This window comes from Nematolebias whitei, chromosome 5, assembly GCF_014905685.2.
Source record: "Nematolebias whitei isolate Nwh7 chromosome 5, NemWhi1, whole genome shotgun sequence".
Classification (NCBI taxonomy): Eukaryota; Metazoa; Chordata; class Actinopteri; order Cyprinodontiformes; family Rivulidae; genus Nematolebias; species Nematolebias whitei.
In genome coordinates, this window is record NC_056502.1 from 43,390,390 (window position 1) to 43,402,772 (window position 12,383).

Here is a 12,383-nt window from a genome sequence, read left to right on the forward strand (position 1 = left end):
CCTGGTGTTACACCTGATGTCACGCCTGGTGTTACACCTGATGTCACACCTGGTGTTACGCCTGATGTCACACCTGATGTTACGCCTGGTGTCACACCTGATGTTACACCTGGTGTTACGCCTGGTGTTACACCTGATGTTACGCCTGGTGTTACACCTGATGTTACGCCTGGTGTTACATCTGATGTTACACCTCATGCTACACCTCATGTTACACCTGGTGTCAGTTTCCTTGTATTTTAAAACAGTGTTTTATTTTCACTGCAGTACAGCAAATCAAAGCACAAGAAGAAAGTGTATTAGGCTCAATATATTACTGCCTGTACATTATATGATTAATTTCAAAGTGCTTTAATTTGTTTTTAAAGCCTTACACGGTGTTGCCCCACCCTACCTCACTGAGCTGTTACGCCTCTATACTGGTCAGCTGACCAGCTGCTCCTGAGCGTCCCAAAAACTGAACAAAACCTTGGAGGGGATTGTGCTTTCTCTGCTGCTTCTAAAATATGGAATGAGCTGCCTTTGGGCATCAGACAGGCGTCCTCCTCACCTCTTCTCCTTGGCTTTTGACACCATCTGAGATGTTCATTTCTAGTTTAATTGGAATTTATTTTAATTGATTTTGTGTTTTTGTTTTCATTACAAGGTTGTTTTTCTTTGCTATTTAGGTTTTTATTAGGAGTCCAAGTCTGCAGTGGCAGGGGACCACAGCTGCAAAGCAGCAGCATTTCCATGCTTCAAGCGTAACAAGGAACATATTAACACAATTATGTATTCTATAATTATTTTTTTCTTGCAGACCTGAAGCTGAGTCCAGCACATTCATTCTGAGGACTTACCCAGTGTCCCAAAGAGAGTAGAAGCGCCCACTCCACGGAGCAATGTACCCTGAAGGAGCAACAAACAAAACATATGAGCTTATAAAAGACTCACCAGAGCCGTGTCAAACACACACAGACTCACAAACACAACATTTAGACAGTGATCTGGTACTGGGCTTCACATCAGTGGAACAAGTAATTGGTTTGTATAAGTCCTCTAGCATGTATTGATCATATAATTAGTCTGATCTGCACAGAGCAACGACGGATGAGAACACTGAACAGAACCGGAACTGTTAAAGAGCAGCTGGTAGAGACTACATTAATAATACAAGAGAGCTGCAATGGTCTGGATGAGTCAGCTATTGAAGTACATTATAGCATCTCAATGGTTTTACATGAGGGCTGTATTTATTAAAGCCACACTCATTAATGCCTGAAAAAAACATCTTTGGAGGTCGTTTCAGGTACAAAACAAGAGTTCAGTTCATTAATACAGATAATGATCGTCTTGTATTAAATAAAAACTCAACAAAACAGACTGCTGAATACTTTTCTTCTTGAAAGGATGAGTAGGTGATATTGAAAAACGATGGACTGCAACTTTCTGGGAAGTAATTTGTACCAAAAGTACACACAAACGCCTCTTTGTTAAATGCACAACACAAAAATAACTAGAGCATCCTCCTGATCCCCGTCAGACCCAAAGGGAAAAACATCCATTTTATCCTAAGAAACAATTTGTTTTATTCCTCATTTTGTTCATCTATTGGTTTAAAACACTGACAGATCCTGATGAGGACAAACTATAAGTTTATGTTTGATTAATCTTCCATAAAATGCTACATTTGAGCAAAGACATAATTCGCAGGTAATAACAGACATTAAAGGTTAGGGTTACACAAATGGCTCAAAGTTAAATAATATATTGGAGTCTCTTATTTTTTATCTGTACACTTTGTAACTTTAGGGTCAAGTTGACACAGAGACACAACAAACAGAAAACCTTTAGAGCTCTGAAACATTCAACCTTCTTGGTATTTTTTACATTTCGTTGCCTTACGACCTGGAATTTAACTGATATTTTAATGTGATTAAAATCATTAATTCTCCCATAAACTCTTGATTTTAAAAGTTAAACTGGAAAAATGTTTTAAACAATTGAAAAATGAAATTAACTGAAAGTTAATGCCAGGAGCTGTATTCATCTTCTGTTTTGAAGCCTCAAACGTTTAGTGAAATAAGATACATCTCTGAGGAATCTAAGGAGTTTACATCTGTCAGATGAAATCCAGCTGCTCCCATGGCTCCCAGAATCCACACCAGTTCAACACCTCTAACTAGGAAGAGCTCCCACCAAGCAAAAGACGTCCTGAAAACAAAGTAACTCTCCATGCAGGTCAAAAACTAAGTTGTGGAGAAGCTCAGATCTGATGGGCTATTAAAAAATCTCCAAGAACACTGACACTCCCATTAAGACCTCCATTAAATCCATTAGTAGAAAATAAACAGATGTTCTGGTAAGGAGGGCATTAATCAGAGAAACCCAGGAGGCTGAAGATAACCCTGATGGAGCAGCGATGGGAGGATCTGCTCACAGGTGGGCTTCATTTAGAAATGTCCTCAGACATGAGAAAGAAGGTGCTGTGGTCCGGTGAGACCACACTCTGACCTGTAGGCCGTCCAGGACAGCACCATGTTCCTGCAGAGAACACCAGCCCTGCAGTGAAGCATGGTGGTGGCAGCATCAAGCTGTGGGGATGTTCCCTTCCAGCAGGTCAAAGACTGTGAACACACCATTGAAACACTCCACTGGTTTAAGAACCAGTGAAATGTCCTGAAACGGCACAGGTTTATTTTGTTGTGGTGTCATTTGAAGATTGTTGGACACGATGAACCAAGATCGTGTGTGCATGTGTGTGTTTTTGTTTTAAATAGAAAAATGTAAAACAAGTTCTTTTTCCCAATTTAACTTAATTCATCTTTTTTTAAGAATGATTGCTTGTAAACAAAGTAAAGATGATGTTAAATGTCACAGTGTAAAGCACCAAAACAGAACAAACATGGAGGTGGACAAACACTTCTGCAGCCCACTAGACGACTACAGTAGCCCCTCGCTACTTCGCAGTTTGACTTTTGTGGACTCGCTCTATCGCTGTTTTTCAACATAAGAGTGGACATGACACACAATTGACTGATTGATGGATGAGCTGCACGCGCGCGGCCGATGATCCAAACAGGTGAGATCACAAAGCAGACGCGTGTGTCAGAGCTGTCCGTGTCTCGAATTCAGAAGAATTCAGGCAGAAACAGGTTTAAATGTTTTTTTACGGCCATGAACGTACAAACACCTCTCAGCTCCAAATCTTCTGCTGCTTTTATTCTGCTGCGCGTCCCCAACCGTTAATAACTAATTAAAAATGTGGGGGGGGGGGGGGGGGGGTTCGGACCTGTAATTACTGTTAATTCGTTGGGTCGAGTGGGGTTAGGAAATTATGAGTGCGGGCTGGGGCCGGGTCGGATCCGATTTTTTGGGCCCGAATGCAACTGTACTCTGCAGCACAGGCTTCAGCTGACTGACCTCCATGTTCACTTCAGAGGGAAACACCATCACAACCTTTCTTTGGTGATTCTAGTCTTCAGAGAACTGGTTGGAGGCAGCGCAGGACAGACTGTGTTTATTCAATCAGTGGGTGATTTCAAACAGTCACACGGACTAAACACCTTAAAGCTGTGAACTCTGTGTGCAGCTTTCGTTCGTTCTCTTCTACTTCAAACTTTCTTCCCTCACTCGCTCCATGTTTCCAGCTAACGACAGAAACACACGTTTCAGTTCTCTGAAGGACAACCAACCTGTGTACGTCAGGTAAATGACTGAGAGGAAAACCACCCCGGCAGCCAGAGACACTCCCAGGAAGAACAGAGTCTGGAACTCCTGCCGGGTCAGCCTGTCCTTCAGGTACTGCAGGAAGGCGTACACCTGAAGCAGAACGAACACACCTGCAAGCAGACACAAATCAAAATGAGTCCACTTAGACATTTCATTTGTCCAAGTCCCTGATTGCGTTTTATATTTATTACAGTGCGTGAAACATCTTCCATACGTTTATGTTTCTGGTATTCTAACATGAAGCAGATTGAATAAAATGATGAGCACAATTAGAGACAACTAATCCAGAAGATCTTCACAGAAACCTGTGAATGATCTGAACATTCAGCTCGATCATTACTCTGTTCCTGTTACACCACTTCACTGTCCTTAAACCATCTGACACCAGCCAGCCAGCCATCATCATCCATCCATCATCAATCATCCATCCATCATTCATCCATCCATCATCAATCATCCATCCATCATCCATCCTTCATCCATCCATCATCCATCATTCAACATCCATCCATCATCTTCCTCTTGTTCTGAAGTCAGGTCTCAGGGCAGCAGCTTGAGCAGGGAGGTCCAGATATCTCTTTCTACAGCCTCACCTATGGTCATGAGCTCTGGGTAGTGACCGAAAGAATGAGATCATGGATACAGGTGGTTGAAATGAGTTTCATCCACAGGGTATCCGGACTCTCCCTTAGAGATAGGGTGAGAAGTTCAGTTACCAGGAGAAACTCGGAGTAGAACTGCTGCTCCTCCACATCCAGATGAGACAGTTGAGGTGGTTTGGACATCTGGTAAGGATGCTCCCTGGGTGCCTCCCCAGGGAGGTGCTTTGGGCATGTCCAACTGGGAGGAGACCCCAGGGAAGACCCAGTACACGCTGGAGAGACTATGTCTCTCGGATGGCCAAAACGCCTTGGAGTCCTCCCAGAAGAGCTGGGTGAGGGTAGGAACACTTGACATTTGACACAGTTTGCTATTTTATTTTTGCGCTTCTGATACTATTGAGCCTTCTTTAGTTTCTGCTACAGAGTAGGCCCTTTTTTTTTAGCTCAATATAAATTTTCCAGTCAGTAGCCAAGCAAGCTAAACACTAATCCAGCGGTCACACTATTCACTAACTGTATTCAAATAGCTAAAGTAGAAGGAGAACTGCTTCATTGAACAACTAACAGATCTTTTAACCAGCAAATTCCAGAGTTCAATTAGAACGAACTCTTTCGGTTTCTACCATGAGAAGCTGTGGCCCTGAAGAACTGCTGCCAACTCAGCATCAGCTCTTTGCTGGGACTAGATGAACACCGTCAGGAGCTGGAGGCCAGCTCACGGAAACAACAGCCTGTTGAAATGTTGTTAGCACCACGTTTAAAAAGCCTTGCTCAATAGAAGACAAAATAAAGGTTTGAGCATCGGTTCACAAGACCACATAGAGACAAACAACCATCCACACTCTCATCCACACTTAAAGACAATTTAAAACTACTTCTAACTAAATCAGCCCTAGCTCTAAAACGGCTTCAAAGTCTCTCTCTACAGATCTTCCAAACCATAATTTTTGCTATGGCTCTGGTCAGCTGGTCTCTCAACGCAATTGATAAAATTTTCTTGAGAAGACAAGCATCAGGTGAGCCGACTTACCCAGATGACATGCACACAGCTGGATACGTCATTGATTCCTGGGGCGAGTGGAAGGTGATGTGTCTATCTTTGCTGTCCATCGAGGATGTTGAAGACGCATATATAATTGGATTTATGATACCAGGTTTCCTGCTTTTTGGAATTGGCTGGTTCCTGGTTTAACAACAAAGAAGGAGTCGTCGGCAGCAAATTTGACCCTGGTCAGGCTGTCTGCCTTATGTGATGGTTTGTTCCGTGCCTCGGGCACCCAGACTCAATTGCTTTGCGAACTGAACCGCAAATTGGAGGTGATTTGTGAGAATTGCAGGCCATCTGTGGCCCCTAGGATTCGCTGGCAGGATGGATCAGATCTCGGGAATACTCTCAGGCACGGACCAGCAGCATGTCCACTTAATTTGGACGTTTGGGATTTGTGAGGACCAGCAAAGACTCAAGGCAGACATAAATCACTAAAGTTCTTCCTGTCCCCAAAACAAATGTTTATCTGAATTAGGCTCCCCAGCTGGCCTTGACAGGTCACCTTATCTCAATTCGCCTGGAGGCCCTGTAAATTCGACGCTCTGACCCCCTCCCACCAACAAAGTCTGCGGACCTATCAGAGGAACCCTGCTGAATAAACATTGTTTCATCATTTCAGGACTCTTGGATTCTCTCTGGTGCTGTCCTAGATCAAACTAGGAACCCTCGAGTGTTTACTGATCTCACCAGAGAGAACTGACTGATTGTACCATTCTTATCAGAACTCCTACAGTGCCCCTGGAGTGTCCTTGGACACGCTCACTGCTCTTGTCGTCTCCCCTCCCGTGCTGGTGGGTTTTTTTTCAATTTCAGGCCATCTTTCCTCGGCCATGGAATGAGAATCTGTTAGGACTTTTTTTTTTTGCCTCCAAACCCTATACATGTTGTCACTTTCATTACCTGTTGTCTGTCCAAACAGGTCTCACTTGTAAATGAGTCTTAGAGACTCAATGTGATTTATCTGTATAAATAAAGGTTGAATGAATAAATCTTTAGTGAGAATACATAAATAAATAAGTCAAGCCCGTAAAGCTTGTTCTGTTTGGTGAAGAGACACAGTCCAGCTCATGTCAGCCTGAGAACAACTCTTCAAAATAAACTTCTTTATAAGGACTGAATGACAAACTGTGATGTAATGTTAAATAAAAGAGGTAAAACTTCTGAATATAAACATCATCTGTAGTATTAATGTGGTGATGAGCATCAGTTTAAGTACAAAAACATTGTGGACTTGTAAGAAGAAATGCCAGCCTGTGTTTAGAGAAGGCAGCTCACTGACCTGCTGCCGCCATGTGTTCGCTGGTCCTGATTGGCTGAAAGCCCACAAAGGGGATCTGCATGGACAGGATCAGGCCCACGATGTAGAAGGTGCTGTACGCTGCAGGAGGAACAGACACACCATCATCAGACACAGCTGCTGCCTCTGCAGTGAGACATGTGGGCTCTGACAGAGCTGTTGGAAAACTATCAGACATGTTTTCTCTCTGACAGAAATAAGTTCATTTCCTGTCTTGTTCAGTTACATTAAAAAAAGAGCTGCACTCTAGATGTCCTTGAAGGAATGCACATCACTTTATTACTTTCATCCTTTCACGTCAGAGTTTCACATCTTATGATGAAAAATGATTGTAGCCGTTTTGGTCAAACCTTTAAAATACTGTTATTAATGATCTTATTTATGGTGTTACAAGATGTCCTGCTCAGAACTCAGAAGAGGTTATGGACGCCTCTCAGCTACTACCACACAAAGTGAACGTTAATCCCTGACAGACTGAGTTATAATCCTTGTGTTTTCTTTAAGTCCAGATGGTTGTGTCATTAGATTAACTCCTAATGTTAATCAGTTGAACATCCAGTGATTACTTTCTGTGTAGCATGAATGAAAGTAGCCCAGTGGTTCACAAGATATTTTGCTAACAGAGACATATGAACACACACATACAAGCAAAAACATTACCCTCCGCCTGTGACTTTTGACGATGGTCGATAATATAACTGATAAAATGTGAAGTATTTATTTAGTTTCATCTGTGAAAGGATTAAAAATGTAAATACTGTGTATTTACAGCTGGGGAGTGGTGGTGCAGAGGTTAGAGTAGGTGGGCCTGTGATGGGAAGGTCGCTGGTTCAACTCCCTGGACTGACAACATCAAATGTGGGTGGGAAAGGTGAAACATTCACACCTGCCTCCACCCTCCTCTGTCCCACTCTGGGCCCTTGAGCAAGGCTCTTAACCCCCACCACCTGCCCCCCAGGCACCCTAGACATCAGCTCTCTGCTCCACACAGAGGGCTGTGGTAGCTCAGTGGTCTGTGGTTGAGTCAGGAAGAACATCTGGTGTAAAAACAATTGACAAGTGCGAGTTAGTTCACTGTGGCGACCCCTGAAGAAGGAGCAGCCGAAAGAAAGAAAGAATAAATAAATAAATAAAATCAGAGTTGGAAAGTCCAGTATAAATTACATGAACTACCAGCTGGTCCTCTCTCTGCAGCAGAAACTCTCTGTGGGGGTGAAATATTTTCTTCAGACTGAACAACATGAGTCCAAACATGCTCTGCAGGTAAAATACTGCCTCTGTGCAAGATGAAGGCTGAGAGCCGCCCCCAGCTCTGCAGCTGGCAGACCAGAACACTTTCAGGAGCTCAGTCAGCTGAGTCTGACCAGCTGTGGGAGCTTTACTTACAGCGTGCCAGCCATCTTGGATTGGACTGACTCAAAAGTTAACCAGATGTACCGACGCCTCAGGCTGGTTCTGTGAATAGCAAGTGGCCATCAGGGCACTAACAATCGATTATTAGACTGATGGTCCTCCTTTACCATGTGAACAGCTAGTTCTGGATGTCCCCTGCAAGCTGGTTGATGCACTTTGAGAAGGTGCTGTTCATAGGACTGAGTGTGTGGCAGGCTCAGACTGATGAAGTCTTTCAGATGAAAGACGGAACGTTTCAACAAGAACAACCCGTCCAGATGACCCGGCTCAACTTTGGATGAATCAGAGTAAACTTCCATCCACTGATTACTTTGGGTGTCTCGTTAAAGTTCTTTCAGTGGTTCATGGGATATTTTACTAACAGACAGATGCAGACCCAAGCAAAAACATTATTGTCCACTTTGTCTTTCTGCATTGGGCTCCAAGTAAACGTCGTCTCAACATTCATTTGTAGTTTGTAGTTTTTTGGCTGCAGCATCTAATGAAGCTCATTTGGAGCTCCATGAAGTCGTCTCTGTGTTTTAATGACTTCATTCAGCTGCCGTGCAGAGCAGTTCTCTGATTGATGAGCGGTGTAGACGTCCCTGCAGGTACCATATGGTACGGCACAGACAGCCTGCAGTGACGGCAGAACAAGCCGCCAAGCTGATGAAAAATCAACACAGGTTTGTTTCCCCTCTGAAGAACACACAGCTGATCACAGGACCTAAAGGGATTTTCTCATGGTGTTTGTGCTTCATCAGTCAGAGGACGGACGGAGATGAATGGAACCTGAATCATAGTATGTATCAAACATAATGAGATGTTAGAAGATGAACTACACGTAAACACCAGTGCTGGTCTTTAGGGAGACAGGAGGTGAGAGAAAAACCACTGGGGGGAGGAAGAACCAGCAGGACTGACACCAAGAGAGGAAGCGTCATGTTCAATTATTCATTTCATCAATAATCCAACTGGAACAAACCTTCTCTTCTCCTGAGTCTCCCACATCTTCACCTGCCCTCAGCGTGGCTTCAACTCTAAACTTTATATCTACATCCAACAAAGTGTTTCCTCACTTGTTAGTGCTGTTTCCAGCTCGTCTTTGAACTGGACCAGTCTCTTGGTTCGGATCGTCTGATGGCGTGAGCTGGTCTGTGAACCAAGCTCTGGAGAAAAAACACTTCAATGTTTTATTTCCGTGCCTGCGCTGTAACTTTCTTTTTATCTAACATCTTACACACACTGCTCTCACATGGTTTGTGTAAACTGGGAGGGTATCAGTTGTAACTGGATTGTGTTAACAGTGACACAAGACAGATGTGATAACGAACAAGCTGTGATACATCTCCAGCTTTCAATCTTTCAAGGCTGCGACCTGCTGAATGAACAGTTACTGAGCCCGAAATGTTTTATTAAAGTGCCAAAGCATAAACTGTGAAGCATGCTAAATACCATCTGCTTTTAAACTCTTGTCCTGCATCTTGTCACACAGCTTACACATAAAACATGCAAATTATACAATAAAGCAGGTTTTTTTTTTTGTAGTATGACAATAGGCAATGTAAATTAATTTCACAAAAAATAAATAAGATTTTGGCAGAAATGATGAGAAAACTCGGTCTATTCTGAAGCTCAGAGATGTTCAGTACAGTTCAGTTTTGTGCATGCGTCAGAATACAATTCAATTCAGTTTTTTCAATTCAGTTTATTTATATAGCGCCAAATCACACCAAAGTTGTCTCAGGACACTTTACAGGAATACAACACTACGGCAAGCCGGCTGTAGCTAGCTTGTAGCTTCGCTACTTAGCTCTTGAAGAAAATACTTTAACGCCACTTACACACAGTTTTCAACTAAAAAAAGTAACGATTAAACTGAAAACTCTGATTTTACATCAGACACAGCATTACTGCAGTTAGCCGGTAGAAGTCAGATCTCTATCGTAGGCTAAATTTCTATCGTTTCTACCATATACCGTATATATCGTGCATTCCTAGCGCTGAGTCACAACAGAAGTCATCTCAGGACACTGAAGAGAAATATTACATGTAAAAATAATAATTTAACATTATTTATCTGAGGAGCTGCTTTGAATTTAACTCCATCACAGAACTCTCATCTTGAACAAGCATGAAGGCGACAGTGGAAAGAAAAAACTCCCTCATGAGGAAGAAACCTTTAGCAGAACCAGACTCAGGACAAGTGACCATCTGCTTCAACTGACTGGATTTGAGAGGAACAGCTACACAATGGCAGGTCAAGAATCACATGTTAAGATAGAAACAGTATCAAATGAAAATTATTCAATTTCAACAATTCTTTTAAGGAAATGAGGTCAATTTGTCCTCCTGTAGTCTAAGCCTACAGCATCTTAACAAGCCAACCCTAACTATAGGATTTATCAAAAAGAAAGTCTTAAACCCAGTCTTAAACTGGACAATGTGTCAGCCTCACAGACACAAACTGGAAGTTGGTTCCACAAGAGAGGAGCCTGATAACTGAAAGATCTGCCTCCCATTCTGCTTTTGTAAATTCTAGGAACCACAAGTAAACCTGCAGTCTGAGAGCAAAGTGCTCTGTTAGGAAAATATGGAACAATAAGATCAGTAATATAAGATGGAGCTAGGTTGTTGAGAGCTTTGTAGGTTAGAAGTAAGATTTTGAATTCTATTCTGGATTTGACAGGGAGCCAATGGAGAGAAACTAAAACTGGAGAGATATGATCTCTCCCAGTAACTCCAGTTAAGACTCTAGCAGCAGCATTTTGGATCAACTGAAGACGTTTTAAAGACGTATTTGGACATCCAGATAATAAACCATTGCAATAGTCCAGTCTAGACGTGACAAATGCATGGACCAGTTTTTCTGCATCATTTTTAGATGTTTCTAATTTTAGTGATTTACGCAGGTGGAAGAAGGTGGTTCTAGTAAAGTTTTTAATGTAGGGGATAAAAGACATGTCCTGATCAAAAATAACACCAAGATTTTTAACATTAGAGCTGGAGGACAGATTAATGCATCCAAGGAGGGAGAAAGACTGAAAAATGTATTCCTAATGAATGTTCCTAATTCCTGGAATGAGCGAGGGATGAGCTTTGAGTATCTTGAGAAGATATCAAGGTGCTTTATAAGTACAGTCCATTTACCATTAGTCTATTTTACTTCCTGTAGAAACATTTAAAGTTTAAACTGGTCAGAAGTTGGACTTTACATGTTTGAACTCGTTTTTTAAAATCTTAGTATCATAGTTTAAGTTCGATGATTTTCGTAGATTTGTTTTCTACAGAACATTCAACCGACTGGTGTCACATCACATTACATTCTTAATTGTCTACGTTTTTAATCTTTTTCAAACAAACTCTTTATTTCCATAACTTCTTTAGGAACATATACAAACTATACAATTCAATTAGTATGTTTTGTCTTCTTTCACCAAGTCCACGCCGCCTCTCATTTACCTGACAGAGTGTAGTTGCCATGGTGACCATAACGAGCCACTGGCAGCAGCCAAACATTTATTTACCATTTTATTTTGCTTGGCACTCTTCAACATTTTTCCCCAGAGGTGTTCTAGTTGTTTTGTTGTCACAAATCACAAAGTTGTTGCCCTTTATTTATAGTGAACAAAAATAGTGATTTTATGTTGTGAGCAGGTGTTTTAGTCGTCTTACCGATGTAGACTCTCTTACTGAAGCGCTGCATTAGCAGCAGGACGAAGACATGAAGAGGAATGAGGTTGATGATGAAGACGTAACCTCCCCAAGCCGACACCTGTCAAACACAGTCACATCAAGTCATGTCAAAATGTGTCTGGCCGTAGTACAGATTAGATTAAATGAAAGTGTGTCATTATAGGTGCAAGCATTGGATCATTGTCCTCAAGAAATAAATGAACAAGTATAATATTTTTGTCTCATTTGTTTAACGGTTCTCTTCATCTACTTTTAGGACTTGTGTGAAAATCTGATGATGGTTTAGGTCATAATTATTCAAAAATATAGAAAATTAATAAAGGCTGCATAAACTTTCAAGCACCGCTGCATCTTTAGGGAGTTCGTCCCATTCTTCTTTGCAGTACTTCTCAAGCTCCACCAGGACGGATGAGAGACGCCTGTGCAGCCATTTTCAGATACCTCCAGAGATGTTCAATCAGATTCAAGTCTGGATTCTGGCTTGGCCCCTCCAGGACCTTCACAGGGTGGACCTGAAGCCCCTCCAGGACCTTCACAGGGTGGACCTGAAGCCCCTCCAGGACCTTCACAGAGTGGTCCTGAAGCCCCTCCAGGATCTTCACAGAGTGGTCCTGAAGCCCCTCTAGAACCTTCACAG

At 42.3% G+C, this 12,383-nt stretch overlaps 1 protein-coding gene across 1 annotated transcript in view; it reads right to left on the bottom strand.

The window, feature by feature from the left end:
- Window positions 1-12,383, bottom strand: part of LOC119409564 (dolichyl-diphosphooligosaccharide--protein glycosyltransferase subunit STT3B) — a gene marked incomplete in the record, with an annotated part of 122,531 nt that overhangs the window by 10,681 nt on the left and 99,467 nt on the right. The window contains 4 exon segments of the mRNA XM_037676466.1: window positions 840-888; window positions 3,675-3,821; window positions 6,641-6,739; window positions 11,726-11,825. Coding sequence (XP_037532394.1) covers window positions 840-888; window positions 3,675-3,821; window positions 6,641-6,739; window positions 11,726-11,825 — 395 coding nt within the window.